The sequence below is a fragment of the Microcebus murinus genome, chromosome 19 (genome assembly GCF_040939455.1).
Source record: "Microcebus murinus isolate Inina chromosome 19, M.murinus_Inina_mat1.0, whole genome shotgun sequence".
NCBI classification, from domain to species: domain Eukaryota; kingdom Metazoa; phylum Chordata; class Mammalia; order Primates; family Cheirogaleidae; genus Microcebus; species Microcebus murinus.
The window spans coordinates 26579749-26597202 of record NC_134122.1 but is presented as its reverse complement, the minus strand read 5'-3'; the positions used below and the strand labels follow the sequence as shown (position 1 = coordinate 26597202).

Sequence of the window (17454 nt, the reverse complement as noted above, 5' to 3'; positions counted from 1 at the left end):
CTTTCCATTCTTTTTCACGACAGTTACCCTTTCATTCATTCATTCAGTATATTAAGTGTAAGACTTTTGTGCCAGGCAGGCCCTGGAGGCACACAGGTAACAGAATCAGGATCAAGTCCTGTTCACATGTAACTTCAGAACCCTCAGACACTGCCTATGTTTTCCTCTGAGTAGGGCGCTTGTTCCTAATCACTGCTACTTCCAGACAGCCACTGTTGCTATTTTATTTTTTAATTAATAGCCTGTATTTTAGTGCAGTTTTAAGGTTTACAGAAAAATGAGCAGATCTTACACAGAGTTCCCATGTACTCCTCTCTCGCCCACTCAGTTTCCCCTATTTTTAACATCTTACATTAGCGTGGTACATTTGTTACAAATGATGAACCAATATCGATACATTATTATTAACTACAGTCCATAGTTTATACTTGGGTTCACACTTTGCTGTGTTCTGCCAGTTTTGACAAATGTACAATGATGTGTATCTACCACCACCACCTCCCCAAAACCGCTGGCAACCACCGATATTTTTACTGTCTCTATAGTTTTGCCTTTTCCAGAATGTCAGATGTAGCCTCTTCAGAAGCAACATGTATTTAGGTTTCCTCCATGTCTTTTTGTAGCTTAATAGCTCCCTTTTTAAAAATTATTTTTGCAAATATTGCATTGTGTGGATGTACCACAGTTTGTTTACCCATTCACTTTTTTTTTTTTTTTTTTTGAAACACAGTCTCGCTCTGTTGCCCAGACTAGAGTGCTGTGGCATCAGCCTAGCTCACAGCAACCTCAAACTCTTGGGCTCAAGCGATCCTCCTGCCTCAGCCTCCCACCCATTCACTTTTTGAAGGGCATCTTGGTTGCTCTCAGGTTTTGGCAATACGAATGAAGCTACTATAAACATTCATCTACAGGGCTTTTTTTGTGAACCTAAGATTTCAAGTCATTTGGGTAAATACCTAGAAGCGGAATTGCTAGATTGTATGATAAGACTGTTTAACCTTTGTAAGAAATTGCCAGACCGTCTTCCAAAGTGTACCATTTTGCATTCCTACCAACAATAAATGAGTACTCCTGTTGTTCCACATACCAGCTTTTGGTGGTGTCAGTTTTTTTGATGCTAGCCATTCTGACAGTTGCATAATGGTATTTTAGTTTGCAATTTCCTAATGACATCTGATGTTGAAAAGATGTTGAGCATCTTTTCATATACTTATTTGCTATTTGTATATCTTTTTTGATGAGGTGACTGATCAGATCTTTTGCAAATATTTTAATTGGGTTGTTCGTTTCCTTTTTTTTTGAGACAGAGTCTCACTTTTGTTGCCCTGGCTAGAGTGAGTGCCGTGGCGTCAGCCTAGCTCACAGCAACCTCAAACTCTTGGGCTCAAGCGATCCTTCTGCCTCAGCCTCCCAAGTAGCTGGGACTACAGGCATGCACCACCATGCCCGGCTAATTTTTTGTATATATATTTTTAGTTGGTCAATTAATTTCTTTCTATTTTTAGTAGAGACAGGGTCTCGCTCAGGATGGTTTTGAACTCCCAACCTCGCGCAATCCGCCCGCCTAGGCCTCCCAGAGTGCTAGGATTACAGGCGTGAGCCACCGTTCCTGGTCTTGTTTGTTTCTTTATTGTGAAGTTTTAAGAGTTCTTTGCATATTTTGGATACAAGTCCTTTATCAGATATGCATGTTGCATTTTAATTCTTTTAATAGTGTCTTTTGCAGAGCAGAAGTTTTTAATTTTAACAGAGTCCAATTTACCAATTCTTTTTCATGAATTATGCTTTTGGTGTTGTGTCATTGCCAAATCAAAGATCACACAGATTTTCTCCATGTTATATTCTAGAAGTTTTATATTTTTGCATCTTAGGTCTATGTTCCATTTTGAGTTGATTTTTGTGGAAGATGTAAGGTCAGTGTCTAGATTTATTTTTTGCAAGTTCACCATTTGTTAAATGTTCACCATTTGTTAAAAGAACTATCCTTTCTCCATTGAATTGACTTTCTTTCTTTCTTTTTTTTTATTTTGAGACAGAGTCTTGCTCTGTTGCCCAGGCTAGAGTGCTGTGGCATCAGCCTAGCTCAGAGCAACCTTAAACTCCTGGGCTCAAACAATCCTCCTGCCTCAGCCTCCTGAGTAGCTGGGACTACAGGTATGCGCCAGCATTCCCAGCTAATTTTTTCTATATATATTTTTAGTTGGCCAATTAATTTCTTTCTGTTTATAGTAGAGATGGGGTCTCGCTCTTGCTCAGGCTGGTCTCGAACTCCTAACCTCGAGCGATCCTCCCGCATCGGCCTCCCAGAGTGCTAGGATTACATATTGTTGCTATTTTTTGAACAAACAGTTGTCTATTGTTTGTTGTCTATTGTATCAGTTAAAAATAATAAAAATAAAAGGTTTTATTTACCTTTATTTCTTCTTGTATACTCTTCCTTATGTACAATAGATCCAAGGTTCTGACCTGTGATTTTTGTCTTGGAAAAACTACTTATAACCCTTTTTGCAAGTCATACCTACTGGTAACAAATTCCTTCACTTTTTGTTTGTCTGAGAACATCTTTATTTCTCTTTTACTTTGGAAGGATAACTTGGCTAGATAAAGAATTCTGGGTGGATGAGTTTTTTCTTTCAACACTTTAAATATTTTATTACACTCTCTTCTTGCATGGTTTGTGAAGTCTGATGTAATTCTTATCATTGTCCCTCTGTAAGCAAGGTATTTTTTTCCTCTGGCTTCTTTCAAGATTTTCCTTTTGTCTGGTATTCCAGAGTTTGCATATGATATATGGAGGTATGGATTTTTTAGTATTTATCCTGTCTTGTGTTCTCTGAGCTTTCTGGATCTGTGGTTTAGCATCTTTTTTTCTTTTTTTCAACTAAGTTCTAAAGGTGGAGACATTATTACTTTAAATATTTTTTCTGTTCATTTCTCCTCTCTGCCCCCTGGTTATCCCATTATGGGTAATTACACCTTTTGTAACTGCCCCACAGTTCTGGGATATTCTGTTCCATTTTTTAAATTCTTTTTTTATCTTTGTATTTCAGTTTGGGAAGTTTATACTGACATGTCTTCAGATTTGATTCTTTCCTCGGTCGAGTCCTATCTCCTGGTGGGCCCATCAGAAGTATTCTTCTTTTCTGTTACAGTGTTTTTGATTTCTAGCATTTCCTTTTGATTCTTTCTTAGAGTTTCCATCTCTCTGCTTACGTTACCCATCTTTCTTGCATGTTGTCTGCTTTTCCCATGAGAGCCCTTAGCATATTAATCAGTCTGATAATCTTAAAAACTCTACCATATCTGAGGCTGGTTCTGATGCTTTGTCTGTACAGATTGGGTTTTTCTTAGCATGCCTGTGATTATTATTGTTGTTAGAAGCTGGACATGATGTATCGGGTGATAGGAACTAAGGCGAATAGAGGATTATGTTTGTCTAAATGAGAGTTTGGATGCATTAACGCTGGATGTAGCTGTAACTGAGTCAGATGCGTCAGTTTTCCTTTGGAGTCCTTGTTTTTGTCTCTTCTGTTGTCTTTGGGTTTCCCAAGGAAACTCTAATAAATGCAGCCTGTGTCTTCTAACTGGGCTATAATCCAGTTATTATTACTCTGGAGCGTCGTTGATGGTTGACTTGTTGGTAGAGTATTGGGAAGGGAAGCATCTTTCTAATATCTTACTTGTAAATCTGTTTTTTGTCTTGTAGGGTTTTCTGGTAGACAAGCATACCTGGGATATGACCTGCAGAAGAGTTTCTGAGTCTTTTTTTTCTCTTCCCTTTATTTGAGACATGAAGATTGAGGGGCTAGAGTATGCTAATTGCCCTTTTCCAGGTCAGATAAGACTTTTTATTGAAGCAGTTTCCCTGAGGCCCAGCCTTCCTTACAGGGAACAGAACTAGAACCAAACAAAGCTCTGGGCATTTTTCAAAATGGTCACCCCCACCCAAACCCCCCAATTCCCAGGGGATTTTCTCCCATCTTCACAGTGAGAACTTGGTGGGGCTCCTAGACATGAAACTCATGAAAGTGTGGAGACCTCCCAAGACTGAGCCACCTGGAGTTTTTAACTCTTAAGCTCCTCCACCCTGAGCCTGCAACATCTGGTTCATTATAGTTTGAGAGTTTCTGCCAGTAATGGCTCCAGCACTGGCTTTTGTTCCCAATAAACTATGATTCTTTGTGTCAGCCTGTCTGTCCAGTTTTCAGGGCAGATCTTCATCGTATTAGCTTAATTCTCTGATGAATCTTGGAACAGTTGTTGTTTCTCATTTCAGCTCATCTCAGTTTGTTTAGCTTTCTTGTTGTAAGGTGTTACCCAGGCTGGTCTCAAAGTCCTGGACTCAAGCAATCCTCCTTCCTCAGCCACCTGAATAGCTGGGACGCCAGGCATATGCCACCACACTCGGCTTGGTTTTTAACTAACAGAGTGGCCAGATGTGTATATTCTATAGTGGATCAATCCTGATAGATACAGTTTAAACTGTAGGAGAAATGTCAGTACTTAAAACTGAGGTGTATAGTCTGTTTGATATTGTAAAAGGCAATGAGGTTGAAGAAAGTGGAGTATACTCTGTAAGTGTATTCTCTTAGGTAATAGTAGATTGACAGTTTTTCCTTTGGGGACCCTGGGAATGGGAGAAGAAAGGAGATGAGAGGAGTGCTGAGCTGACTATACAGATATATATGTATACAGTACAAAAGGAGAAAGCAACATGGTGACTAATCACAAGCTGGGCCAACCTAGTGTGTGCATTTTACTTCCAGAAAACAGATACTAATCCAGGAAATGGCTTGTCAAGAAATGTGTGATCCCATTCTGTTGATGTGCACCCCGCCTTATTGTATTAATTTGTTACTTGTGTCTGGACTCACTCACCTTAGCAGCCAGTATTTCTCTCCTGAGCACTGGAAAGCAGTCCCCACACCCTAGCTTGTGAAGTAAGCTCTCCACACAGACGAGAATAGCAAGGCTCTGTGAGACTGCGCAGAAACCGGTTAAGTTGTACACAGGTACTAAGAAGCCTGTCTGGTACCATTGCATCTTCTTGTAGATGCTTTGACCTTTGCCCAGTCTTCATGTCCCTTGAGTTCTCTGCAGAGGATGATGGTCCAGAGCACCCCGCTTGTTTCTGAAGATGCTTCTAATCTTTTCTCTTTCTCCATACCAGCCTTCCATTTTCTTCCCAAGTTTGTCTTCCTAAAGATCTTGCATTCTGTAACTGAGAGATCAGCAGTAGCTTCTGCCCTGTCAGTATGAAAAACCAATGTCCTTTGGATAGCGAATTCTAGACATATATATATAATTACGTTTTATTCTGTGTCTAAAAGGGACCCTACTCTGCAAGAACAAAAAAATGTTTGGGTTTGTGGTTGCAACTTTTGTTTGGCTTTAGAAGACTTCTCACTTTCAGGTCTTTGACCATGGCTATTACTTTCTAAGATTGAGGTTGCCAGAGATCTAAATAGGGAGAGCATCGATATTATCTCTCCCATCAACACACCTCCTTATCTCTCCCTTACCTCCATCAACCAGCACTGGATTAACCACCAGAGAGGAGGATTAAACCATTTTATTCTGTTCTAAAAATAAATAAGTAAATAAATTTAATACTGCAGTAAAGACTTGGTGTGGGGGTCATACCTGTATCAGAAATGCTAAGGGAGATGAGTAGTCAGGGACACAAAAATCTTAACTTTCAAATGCCAGATCTTCGTGATTGGATTCAGGTTATATATCCTTGGCTGGAATGCCATCCAAGTCATTTTGTGTCTACTAAGTATCGAATTTGTGCACACTGCGTTCATTTTCCTCCCTTTTGTGACATTAATTTTGGTTGTTCAGTGAAGATGTCTGATTTCTACATTATATGGTGAATATTTTTTTCTGTGCTGCTACAATAATAAACAATCTATGGGGAAACACTTTCGGACTATGAAACTATCTTGTTCCTCATTAACATTTGGACCACAGTTATCTCTTAATGGTTTTGGCCCAAACCAGGCTTCACTGTGATGATTTTCCATCTCTGACACTACCTACTCATTTACAAATTTGTACTCAGCATTCTGCTTCTAACAAGAGCCCTCCCTAGACCCCACTTCTTTCTCTCTCTTTTCTAATCAGTTTTCTATGGACTCAGATTCCTAGATTTTTTAATGATTTACAATCTATTACTGCTCTTAACAATTTTGGTGCTCAAATCGTCCCATATTTGGCCAGTACTGGCTCCTTCAAGCTGACTCTTGTGACATGCCCCCTCATTTATTTATTTACTCGTTTTTTAGCATAATGGTAGAATGATTACTCTCTCCATGTAAGACATTAATTAGAATGTAGTACTCTAGTTTGTTAAGTCAGAAGCTAGACTTTTGGAGAAATGTTCAAGGAAATGCTCACCCTGCCATGCACAGTGCTTGCTGTGCACTGTTGGTAGTGACCAGAGGAGCACCTCACTTCTGACTGCACCCAGGGACTGCAGGAGGGCTGCCATCAAGGTCTATTCTGAGATGCTGACAAGGCCTTTCAAGTCTGGTCAAGTTCATGGTTACTAATCTGCCCCCGCACTAGTTCAGTGTGGGCGACTCTGGTCTTCAGAGTATGTAGTTGTTTATTTAACATATCCCATGTGTGTCATTTGCTTTTACTTCCATTGTTTTCTCCTCATCACATCCGATAGTTGGAAAATTGTCAGAATTCTATCATTTTTGTCCAGTGGCATTTTTGGTTTTACTTTAATCTGTGCAGTGTACCTTTAGGCCAGTAGTGGGTTGGCTTCCACGCTATCATTTTTTATTGTCTGATTCCACACGTTGTAACATGTAGGAAGTCATGTGTGACTCAGTCATTGCTCCGTGTTCATGTGTTCTTACTATCCATGACTAAATATAAATGGAAAGAATCTTTATGCCTCTATATTCTGTGCTGTTCAAGTCCACCAGTGCTCTCCATCTGGTTCCTCTAAAATTTAAACTGTGAATTGATGAAGAATTACCAAGCTGAAAGTATCCAATGACCACGTTTCAAACGAAAATTTTGTATGTGTTTATACCAGTAATATTCCTTAAATTTTGTTATTTAACATTTTGTTTTAACTCCATACTGCCTGTGGCTAAATGCGTGTCTTGATAGTGTACTGTGCAAAATGCTGGACGTATTTGTTCATAATACCCAAAATTATATTGATACTACTATTACCCATTTGGAAGGGGTTCCAAAACCTGCTAGACAAACTCTAAAAGATCTATAATACTTAGCCATTATCTGTATGAATTTTGGGGGAAAGTTGATGATAGGCATTGTCTTTTACTGATGTTGAGTTCATGATTTTGAAATATATATATATATATATTTAATCTAGATTATTTCAATATTGCCATTTAAGAATACAGTAATCACTATGAGTGTTTTCCCAAAACAGTGGCTCAGAACCTAAGAGGGGAAAATAAGGAAATGATCGACTTAGTGCACACACAGTGGCGTGATTCCTGCCAGGGCACATACTTAGTTCTGCTCCATTTGAATCTGGGCTGTGCTTTCTTGACTCCACCCTCAAATGCTTTCAGGGTTTTTTTTCCCTTCTCAAATATAATTTATGAAAAAGGAGGTTGGTTATAGGACTAAGTAAACAAACGCCTGTGGCATAATATTTTAAACCTAAAGTCACACTTGCTCTATTTAAGATTAAACTTCTGCAGATTGCACATAAAGGTTGTTTTCATCTTCTGTTTCAAGATACACTTTTGGCAGTTTGCATAATCCCAACCAAGATGTCTTTTAATCCTTTTTATGACTGAGGACTCAGTGGCTGCTGCTGTGAGGCCCGCATTTGAATTCCACGAACAGTGAGGGACAAGAATAACAAGGTCAGGTGTTCCCTTCCGCCCGCAGAGTGAATGGGCTGTTTCACTGAGCCTCCCCACCTTGCTGCAGGGAAACCACGGGCAGGAGCATGGAGCGTGCCGAGGGGTGTTGGGGGACTGGGGCTGGCAAGGCCAGAGCACCAAGTTCAGCGGCGTTGGCATCCACAGGAGTGGCCGCCCTAGCACACACTTTGGTTTTGGCAGCATCCTTCTCAGGGATCCACATTATGTAAGGTTGTAGAAATAAAGTTCATGAAAGAGAACAGTATGAGAAAAAATGTGAATGCCTTGCTTCTAGCCCAAATCACTGAATGATTTAAGCAAAATTATTTTTAGACATTTATTTTTTTAAGTAGATCTGCTTTGCCAAGAAGAAAGCGCTTGATTTTTGTAATAATTTAATTTTGTTTTGTTTTTATTTTTCATCTCCAATAAGGAATTGTTTATGGGTTTAAAATAGATGTGAAAGTAACTCTGATTATTTATTTTATCTGAAATGACTAAATGGATATAAAAGGATGTATTAATGTACTTAAATTCTTGGTCATGTGAAGGCTTCTTTTGTGAAAAATTCTGGTTTCTTCATGTTGAGTTTTAGGAAAATAAAATCAACATCATTAAGGATGTAGAGTGGGAAGTTTGCGAACTTTGTGGGCGGAACCCTGAGTACTGAGGATGGGTCTGTCCTCTCTCTCTTGTGTTTATCCAGCAAGTTATTCCATTGGAGCATCTCAAGATCACATGGTATTCAGGGACTAGGCTATATGCCTGTCTCCTCACAACATATAACCCTACAAGGTCATACTTCTAGGAGATTCTCAGTCCCCACGACCTGCCATGGTTTTGGCAGCACAGTTCATGGAGGGCTTTGAATGTTTTGCTCAAGAGCTGGTTTTTCATGAGGGGTGCAGGGTGTGTGTGACATGTTACACTTGCATTTTGGAAAGATCCCTGGCACCTGTGAGGAAGATGACCCAGAACAAGCTGGGAGTCAAAAGAGAGAATAAGGGCTTGAACCAGGTATTAGGGTTGGGAGTAGAGAAAGAACCTCCTAAGAGGCCCATCTGTGAACATAGAAGCAGAATGTGAATGTTGGGCAGTGGAACAGATTATTGAGTAAACATGTCTTTCTGGCTTCACATGTCATCTCCCGGGCCTTCCCTCCTAGACAGGGAAGGGATTACAGAGCTCAGGAGGAGCTGGCAGGGTTGTTGGAGGAAGCAGGATAAGGAAGGAGTTCTGCCCTCTAGGTGGCCCAAGTGCTGGCACCCTACACACAAGGGAATGAGTCTTTGTTGTCAAGTATGACAGGCAGGTGAGAGGTTGACCGCTGGTGACTGGCTGGCTAGTAGCCAGGAGCTGGGATCAGAGAATACAGGGTAGTTAGTGAATAGGAGGTACCTAATGGGACATCCAGGTGGACATCTTCATAAGGGGCTTGAATTTCTGAGTTGGGATGAGGGGAATCCCAGGCTGGTAGTTTCAGAGTCAGATGTCTTAAAATGTTTCTAGAACAGGGCATGATAGAGTCATTTGTATAGAGGTCATAGCCAAGGCCACGTCTAGTCTGTTTCCTTTTTCTCTCTGTGCATATTCTAACACAGTCTTAATTCTTCCCCCATAACAGCCTTTCAGTTCCCCATAAGAATTCCTTTTTATCTGTCCAATGAACTGTAGGACGATCCACCAGCACATTTTGTTGTTGTTTGACATGGTTGGGGGGAGATCCAAATGATCTTATATGTTTTCTTATTTCTTAGGTATTAGACCCTAAGATACCCATTTGGTTCTTGCAGATAAGTTGGCAGAGACAGCACACTGTCTCTGCCAACTAACTGCAAGAGAGATGTGCTTATTGCACGGTGATCTTATAGCTACTTTCCGGAGTAAGGCTCCTCTGCCCTGGAACATTCTCTTCTGTCTTGTGACTATACTTGTTTCAGAGATTGGTGTAACCCCAGGAGACAAGAAGCAGAACACTGTCACTGCTGCACTTTCCCCTGGTGGTTATATTTTCCAAAACTATACAAGAACTAATATGTGAAAAAAAAAAAAATAGCCTTTATCTCTTGTGCCTGACAGATAATCAGATTACTCTGGGAATTAGATAAAAAATAAATCATTTGTTCCTATGGTTAGCTACTATGATGACCAAGGTAATCTCTGGTGAGAGAATTTCAAAATTAAATCAGGTACATAGAATTTGGCTTAGGGAACAAGTAAATATAGAAAGGACATTGTGCACTTGAAGAGTTGGCATTCTTTTGATTATCGATGTTGTAGAGTAAGTTTGCTCTCAGTTGTGTGTCCCTCAGGAACCCACCATGGGGACCCAGTTGTGTTCATGATGTATCTTGGGCGTGATGCTTAAAGACCCCTAGGACAGCATGTGTTTCCATGCGCTGTTGCCCTTTCCCCGGCACAAAACTATGTACAGTGGCTTTCCCCCTAACATATCTGGTTTTGTTCACAGGCCACGTTCTCATAGAGATTTCAAGTACCCACAAGAAACTCAATGAGAGTCTTGATGAAAATGTACGTGATCTAGTTTTATATTTACAAACTGTATATTTTTTTTCTTAATTTATTTTGCTTGAAGTCTTAAATTGGAGGTGAACGTTTTATTTCCTTTTGCTAACAGTTCAAAAAATTCCATAAAGAGATTATACATGAGCTGGAGAAGAAGACAGAACTTGATGTGAAGTATATGAATGTAAGTACGTGGTTTTCCTCAACCCCCAGCGCTGGGGCGCCTGATCATCACTCAGGCCAAGGAGCATTTTTTTCCCCCGCTGTTTGTTCAGCAGCAGCAAATAGGAGTGGAGCTTTGGCTTGGTGTCGATCCATACTTGGATGCATGAAACCCACAAGGTCCCTTTGGCTGAGTGGGGTAGTTTTTGCTAACACTTGGTATCTTTATTAAAAAGCATAGGAAAAAATATTGCAAGAAATCACACTGTTTCCAGAACACCCAAATGTGACAGGACATCTGTGTCTGTGTTACTGCAGCTGTTGCTTCACAAACCAGCACTTCAGGATGTGAGTGGTGTGTGGGCGACCACCATCTGGGGCTGCCAGGTCCTTTCTGCAGGGACCTATCCTACATGGTGTCTCTTGCCTGCCACCTGGTTTTGTCCATGCTAGCAGTTTTCTACAGCTATCCTTCAGGCTGGCCCTAGGGCCCAGTACACAGGGCTCTTGCCATCTTCACTTGCTGCTACAGAGTACATACTTTCTTCTCACCAAGACTCCCATGTGGCAGTAAGTGGTGTGCATTACCCTGAAATTATCCTGTGGTCCCATGAGGCCTGCTGCCCATGCATGCACACACTCTGTGTACTCCTGGCAGGCCCACCTACACCTGCTGAGGTATATTTAATGCCAGGTGCTTTACACATATTATCTGATTCTTATCCCTATAGAAACTCCAAAACATAGATACCCATATTATCTTCACTTTACAGGTTATAGGGAAAACATGGATTAGAATTCCAATGAAGTCTTTTAGGCTCCAGATCCTGTGTTCTTAAACACTCTGCTATCCCCAGCACCTAAAACAGCTGTAAGCAATTGCACTTATTAATTCTGTTTCTTGAAATTCTAAACCATAAAACAGCCAGGAACATGTGATTTAATACTGTTTATTCACCAAAGCACTTACTAACCACCCAGTATCCAAAAACCTTTGAGGAAAGAAAGAGTAAAAGAAAGAAAAGACATTGTTGGCTTCAGAGAGCTGCCCTTCTGGTCAAGATCCCCTCATGTAAACCGGAAACTTTAGAACAGACAAAGCCAAGACATTAAAGTTGAATAGAGGGTGTGAGGTCCTGAACAGCATGACAATGGTGTGAACCAAGGGTGTGAGGTCCTGGCCATTTTGAGGATGGTGTAAACTGAGGGCATGAGGTCCTGGCCCTCTGACGATGGTGTAAGGTGTGGCTTAAGGGTGTCTGGGCCCCAGTAAGCTACACACAGTGCAGGTGTGAGCAAAAGTGACTGAGTGAGAGTTTGTATGGTGCCCCAGAAAATAAGCACAACATTTAACTTACAGGCAACTCTAAAAAGATACCAAGCAGAACACAGGAATAAATTAGATTCTTTGGAGAAATCTCAAGCCGAGCTGAAGAAGATCCGAAGGAAAAGCCAAGGAGGACGAAATGCGCTAAAATATGAACACAAAGAAATTGAGGTGAACTTTTCAGTGATATTTTTTCTTTCGTTGTTGGTAACATATCCAGTTTAAGGGGAGGCCTGCTTACCTCAGTCAGCCTGTACTTTATCTACTCCATGTTGTGCTTCTGCTGAAGTTAAAAGTAAGTATTTTTAAGTTGAGCTCATAGACATGGAGAGTAGAATGGTGGTTACCAGAGGCTGGGCAGGGGTGGGGGCTGAGGAGAGGTTGTCAATGGGTACAAACTGGTGGGTGTGACTGGAAGGAATGAGTTCTAACGTTCAGTACAGAGTTAGAGTGACTGCAGTGAACTGTTTATTTCAAAATAGCTGGAAAAGAGGTTTTGAAATGTTCCAAACACAAAGAAATGAGGATACCCAAGGTGCTGGATATTTTAAGTACCCTGACTTGATCATTACACATTCCATGCATGTAAACAAAATATCACATGTACCCCATAAATATGTGCAAATATTATGGTATCAATTTTTAAAGGTAAGCATTTGACTTAGTAAGAGCTAAAGGCTGCAGAGTTTTCCAGAGTTAATAATGAGTGGCCTCCCAAAGATATTGGCCTTTTCTCCAGACTAAGGTACTCGTGACTGGCGCTACTATCCCCATTGTACAGATGGGGGAAGTGAGGCTTAGCTTAAGTCATGGCGGCATTTGGAACTAGGGTTTGATCTTGGGACTTTCCGGTTCTGAAGCCCATGGTGCCTTCCAGTAGAACAGAGTCACATCCCTACAGTACAAAGTAATTTTGTGCAGGTCGCCCAGTGAGAATGCAAAGCCTTTGGCACTGTCTCTCTGCACTTGGTTCAGGGATCTTAATGAGAATGAAATCTACTCAGTCCAGGTTACAACTTCATTTGTCTTTGTGTCTCTGCATTTAGTATTTGCTCCATTATCAGAATAAACTAAGTGTAAAAATGACAGAAGGAAAATGTCTATGCTGTGCAGCTGTCTGACACTCCGTGTTATACTTGTATAATTATTTATTTATTTGTTTGTTTTTAGTACATAGAGACTGTTACTTCTCGCCAGAGTGAAATCCAGAAGTTCATTGCAGATGGCTGCAAAGAAGCTCTACTTGAAGAGAAAAGGCGCTTCTGCTTCCTGGTTGACAAACACTGTAGCTTTGCAAATCACATCCATTATTATCACCTACAGGTGGGTATGAGGGCAGATTGCACCGAGTATATTAATAACTTTATTTCCTATTGAAATTCCCTTGAGGCGCTTCACCTTCCATTTAGCCCAATAGAAAGCAACAGGCCTGTTTTGCCAATGAGAAAGTTTCCAAAGAAATGGTTTTTGGCCAACTTGAATATATAAATGTATAGAAATGCAGATGAAATGGTCAGGTATCTACTTATAATATTTAATTAACTAGTAATACATCTGTATTTTAAATCCTTAATGAAATGATGCTAATAATTGAGAAGTGGCACCTTTTCCTGTCCTCACCTGCAAGTAGGCTTCTCTCTGGCTCTCTCTCCTGCGTCCTCGGCATCAGTTCTCTACCAGAGTCACGAGAGCCCCAGGCCACCTTTATCTACTCCAGGTTGTGAAGGGAGCCCCAGGGCCCCCTTCCTATCCATTAGGACAGTAGGGTTTTGTTGAGTGTTTCCTCCTCTTCAGGGTGTTCGCCCAAGACTTCCTCAACTGAATGCTCCATCCCCTCCTTCCAACACGTGTGCCTGTGAGGTGTTAGGCACCACACACAAATCATTGCACAAATTTCCTTTCCTCTTTTTTTAAAATTATGAATTCTATTGGGCCTGCCTGTGTTACCATCACCTGTGTCACCTTTTGTCACTGGTTGAGGTCAAATATTTGTTGTTCATAATAAAGTAATTTGGAGTGCTCCATAATATGAGGAGCTTTTGCAAGAGCTTGAATATAAGTCAACTTCTTTTTTTCATGGGGAAGAAAACCTTGGCCTTGTATGTGTGCATGTTATCTATTCTATAAAGTTTTTACAACTTTAAGGTTATTCTGCTACCTAACCTAAATACCTAAGATCTAAAAAATTGTTATAGCAAAGGAAAGAATTGCTGTAGTAGATGATCACTCTTGTCAACAGTGCATCTGTACTGGTTTCAGCATTGTCAAGTTAGCTTGTGAACCAGGGGCATAGGCTGGGGAAGGACAGAGTGATCTTGAGGCTCTTTTCCCATGGCGACACCCCACTATGTCATAAAGCAATGTGGCCTATTTTCAGAGAGCTCTAGTTGTTGTCAAAGTCTTTCTTAGACTTAACTTTGGGTCCCAATTAGGCTTTGTAGAGTGACACAAACCAAATCTGCTTCTTTCTACACTGGAAGTTTCTTCAAGCAATTGGCCCACCATGTGGCACTGTCCCACCATGTCAGGGTGACAGATAAGGACAGGGTGGTATGGGGGAGGGACTTTGTCCTCCTCTAGGATTTACCTCAGCACTCAGCCACCCCTCATAAACACAGAGCCTGAGTAAAAACAGTGTGGTTGCCATGCAAATGGCTGCAAGACAGGCCCCTGACTTCCCTTTTCCAACCAGACTGCTGCCCTGGAAAGGGGGTTCACTGATAGGCTTTGGGGAGCCTTTGGGTGGGATTCCAGTTGCCAGAGGAAAGCCAGGCCCATGGGAGCAGGAGGGCCGCCTCAGCCTGGCTTCCAGGCCTGTGGGGTCTCGTCTTTGCCCGTCTGTGTCTCTGCTCCGCAAAGCCTCTGTTGGCCTGTGGCGGGGGCATCCCTCAGTGCTACCCACCACACTTCTCCTACCTCGGTCCCCTATAGACTTCTCAAGACAGAATCTGATTCGCTTCTCTAACATGTGAATCGGGCTGCCGGGCCTGTCACCTGTGTCAGAGGTGCTGCTTTTAGAAGGGTGGGAGGAAGGATGCAATGATTGGCATTTCTGGGGCTGCCTGGAAAACAGTGGGGATTCGTACAGATTGCTCAACCCTTCCCTTTTCATTTTTGGACTTGTTCTTACTCATTTACAATCCCCATGTTGGTCTTAGGTTCTGTATTCACACTGAGGGAGCAGGTGGATTCCTTTAGAGACAGAGCCTGTGTCCTTTTCAGCAAATGAGACACAGCAGATGCTCATAGACGCTTAAACCACTTGCTGAATTTAACTCAGAGCTCCCACACTTCTTGTGGTCAGCCAGTAATATGTTATCAACGATACTGTTTGGTATAATTTTTGTCAGCTCTTCAAACAGTGCACTTTTGTCTTTAGTGTTGTTTCTTTTGGATTTACAGTCTGCTGAATTACTTAATTCCAAACTGCCCAGGTGGCAGGAAACCTGTGGTGATGCCACCAAAGTACCAGAGAAAATCATGAATATGATAGAAGAAATAAAGACTCCAATTTCTACGCCAGTATCCGGAACACCTCAGCCATCACCCATGATCCAGAGAAGCAACATGGTAGGAACTGGTTATCCCTTTGCGATTTCAGTTGTGTCTTTGCAAACTTCATTTGGGCCAAGTTTACTTGACAAGGACCTAGGCTGCCTTTGCTGGTGGAAATCGCAAGTCCTTCCTTACTATTTCTTATTTCTAGGGCCTACTTTTTCTCACCTTCATCCCCTTACCTTTGGATTTGAAATTAGCTGTATAAATATTTAATACTATCAATATTTTTAGCACTGTTATCTTTGTTTTGGAAATTTTATTGTTACTGTTTTTAATGGTAATGATTCCAACTTTGTAAGTCTATTCCTGTAAGTGTATTCCCAGTGAAGGAAGTATAGTTGTCTCAGAGAATAGATTAGAAACACTCTGATGCCATTCTTCACAATGTAAGACACTTCAGGAAATAACAGTTACCAAAGTATTCACGGTAGTGAATTCACACATTGCAGTTTGCTGTTCTTTCAACCTGAGCTTTCGACTCTTCACACATACACACACGTGGAGATTTGGATCCAGCAGGTAGTTTGAACACGTGGGAACCCTTTCTGACCATCTAAAAATCCCTGAATTAACAGTAAAGACCCTAAAACTGAGCTGACTACCCACAGGAAAAGAAGAGAAGGTGCCATCAATGGACCAGAAACACTGAAGGAATCTCTAAAAGAGAGAGAGGCAGGATCAGTGTTTGGAGAATCAAAACAGAAGGAAACCTCAGCCCCAGGCTTGTGCAGGGTGAGGCTGCTGCGGAGGGTGGAGTCGCTCCTGGAAGCAGGGAACACAGAGTCCATGGATACAAGAAGTGGGACAGAGACTGGCCATCTCTTTATGTAGCTTGCTGGGGGGCCAGACAGCCCCTTCCCCTTGTCTCGCCTGTGCTAAGCCACAGGTGGCAGACTTTTGTTTACGAGGCACAACTGTGATTGGACTGAATAGGTAGGGCACCCCCTGCAAGTGCATCTCACCCTCCCCACGTTGCCTTAAAATGACAACAAAAGTAATGAGAACAAGCAAAACACAGACCATCATATACAGTAAGAAGAGGGACGGTCATAAAGTGTGAAAGTGGCTGGCCTGGGATCACTGAGCAGGTGAGGCAAGCCAACATCATGAAGAGGCTCCAAAATAAAAAACTGGTATACAATATCAGCAGCAAGAGAGTCAGTAGGCAGAGGAGAAACCTCTAGAGAGAGTTGAAAGGATATCACACCTACAAAGAATCAGATGGAGAGCTTGCAAATCAAGAAGTGGATTATTATTTATAGTTAAAATTATAAGTATAGGACTTGTTTCAATAAATTTAGGCATGGTTCAGGAAGATGGATGAGGGTATGCATGAAACAAGATCAATCATAAATTGATAATTGTCAAAGCTGGGTATTGAGTACGGGGAAATTTATTATATTATTCTACTTCTGTACACGTTTGAAATTTTTCTAAAATAAGAGTTTTTTATAATTGGATTTTTTCCCTCCCTTCCCCCTCTCCCAAGAAAAACACCAATAGATGAGCTCATCGGTAGAATGGAACTACTTAGAAGAGCGAGCCAAAGAACCTTCCTAAAACATAGTGCACAAATAGAAAAAGGATTTTTAAAAATCAAAACAAAACATAAAAAGGGTAAATGAGTGGTGGGCCCATCAAACCATGGGAGAGAGATCCAGCTGCCCACTCAACATCACCACCTGATTTCTGATGGGAATCTCTAGTTCAACTTGTCCAAAACCAAACCCCTGGTTTTCTCACACTAAGCCTGCTTTTCCCAGCAGGCTTCCCTACCCAGTAAGTGGCAACTCCATCTTTCCAGTAGATAGGAAACGTCAGCTCCCCCCTCTGTCTTACGCTGCAGTGTTCCATTGGCATATCCTGTCGTTTATGCCTTCAAAGCATATCCCAAGTCTGGCCTTTCTCCCTCTCCACTATCCTAATCATCCTTGCAGAGACTAGCACAGTAGCCTCCTGCCTGGTCTTCAACACAGCAGCCAGAGTGACCCTAGATGAGTGGAAAAGAGCAACACC

General features: G+C 41.5%; 1 protein-coding gene and 1 pseudogene across 1 annotated transcript in view; one reads left to right on the top strand and one right to left on the bottom strand.

The window, feature by feature from the left end:
- Positions 1 to 17454, top strand: part of BAIAP2L1 (BAR/IMD domain containing adaptor protein 2 like 1) — an 81368-nt gene that overhangs the window by 46783 nt on the left and 17131 nt on the right. Inside the window, exons 4-8 of the mRNA XM_012759172.2 lie at positions 10336 to 10397; positions 10504 to 10575; positions 11914 to 12051; positions 13051 to 13203; positions 15283 to 15450. Of these exons, the coding sequence (XP_012614626.1) occupies positions 10336 to 10397; positions 10504 to 10575; positions 11914 to 12051; positions 13051 to 13203; positions 15283 to 15450 (593 nt within the window). The remainder of the gene's footprint in view (positions 1 to 10335; positions 10398 to 10503; positions 10576 to 11913; positions 12052 to 13050; positions 13204 to 15282; positions 15451 to 17454) is intronic.
- On the bottom strand, positions 7207 to 7254 carry LOC142862485 (uncharacterized; annotated as a pseudogene).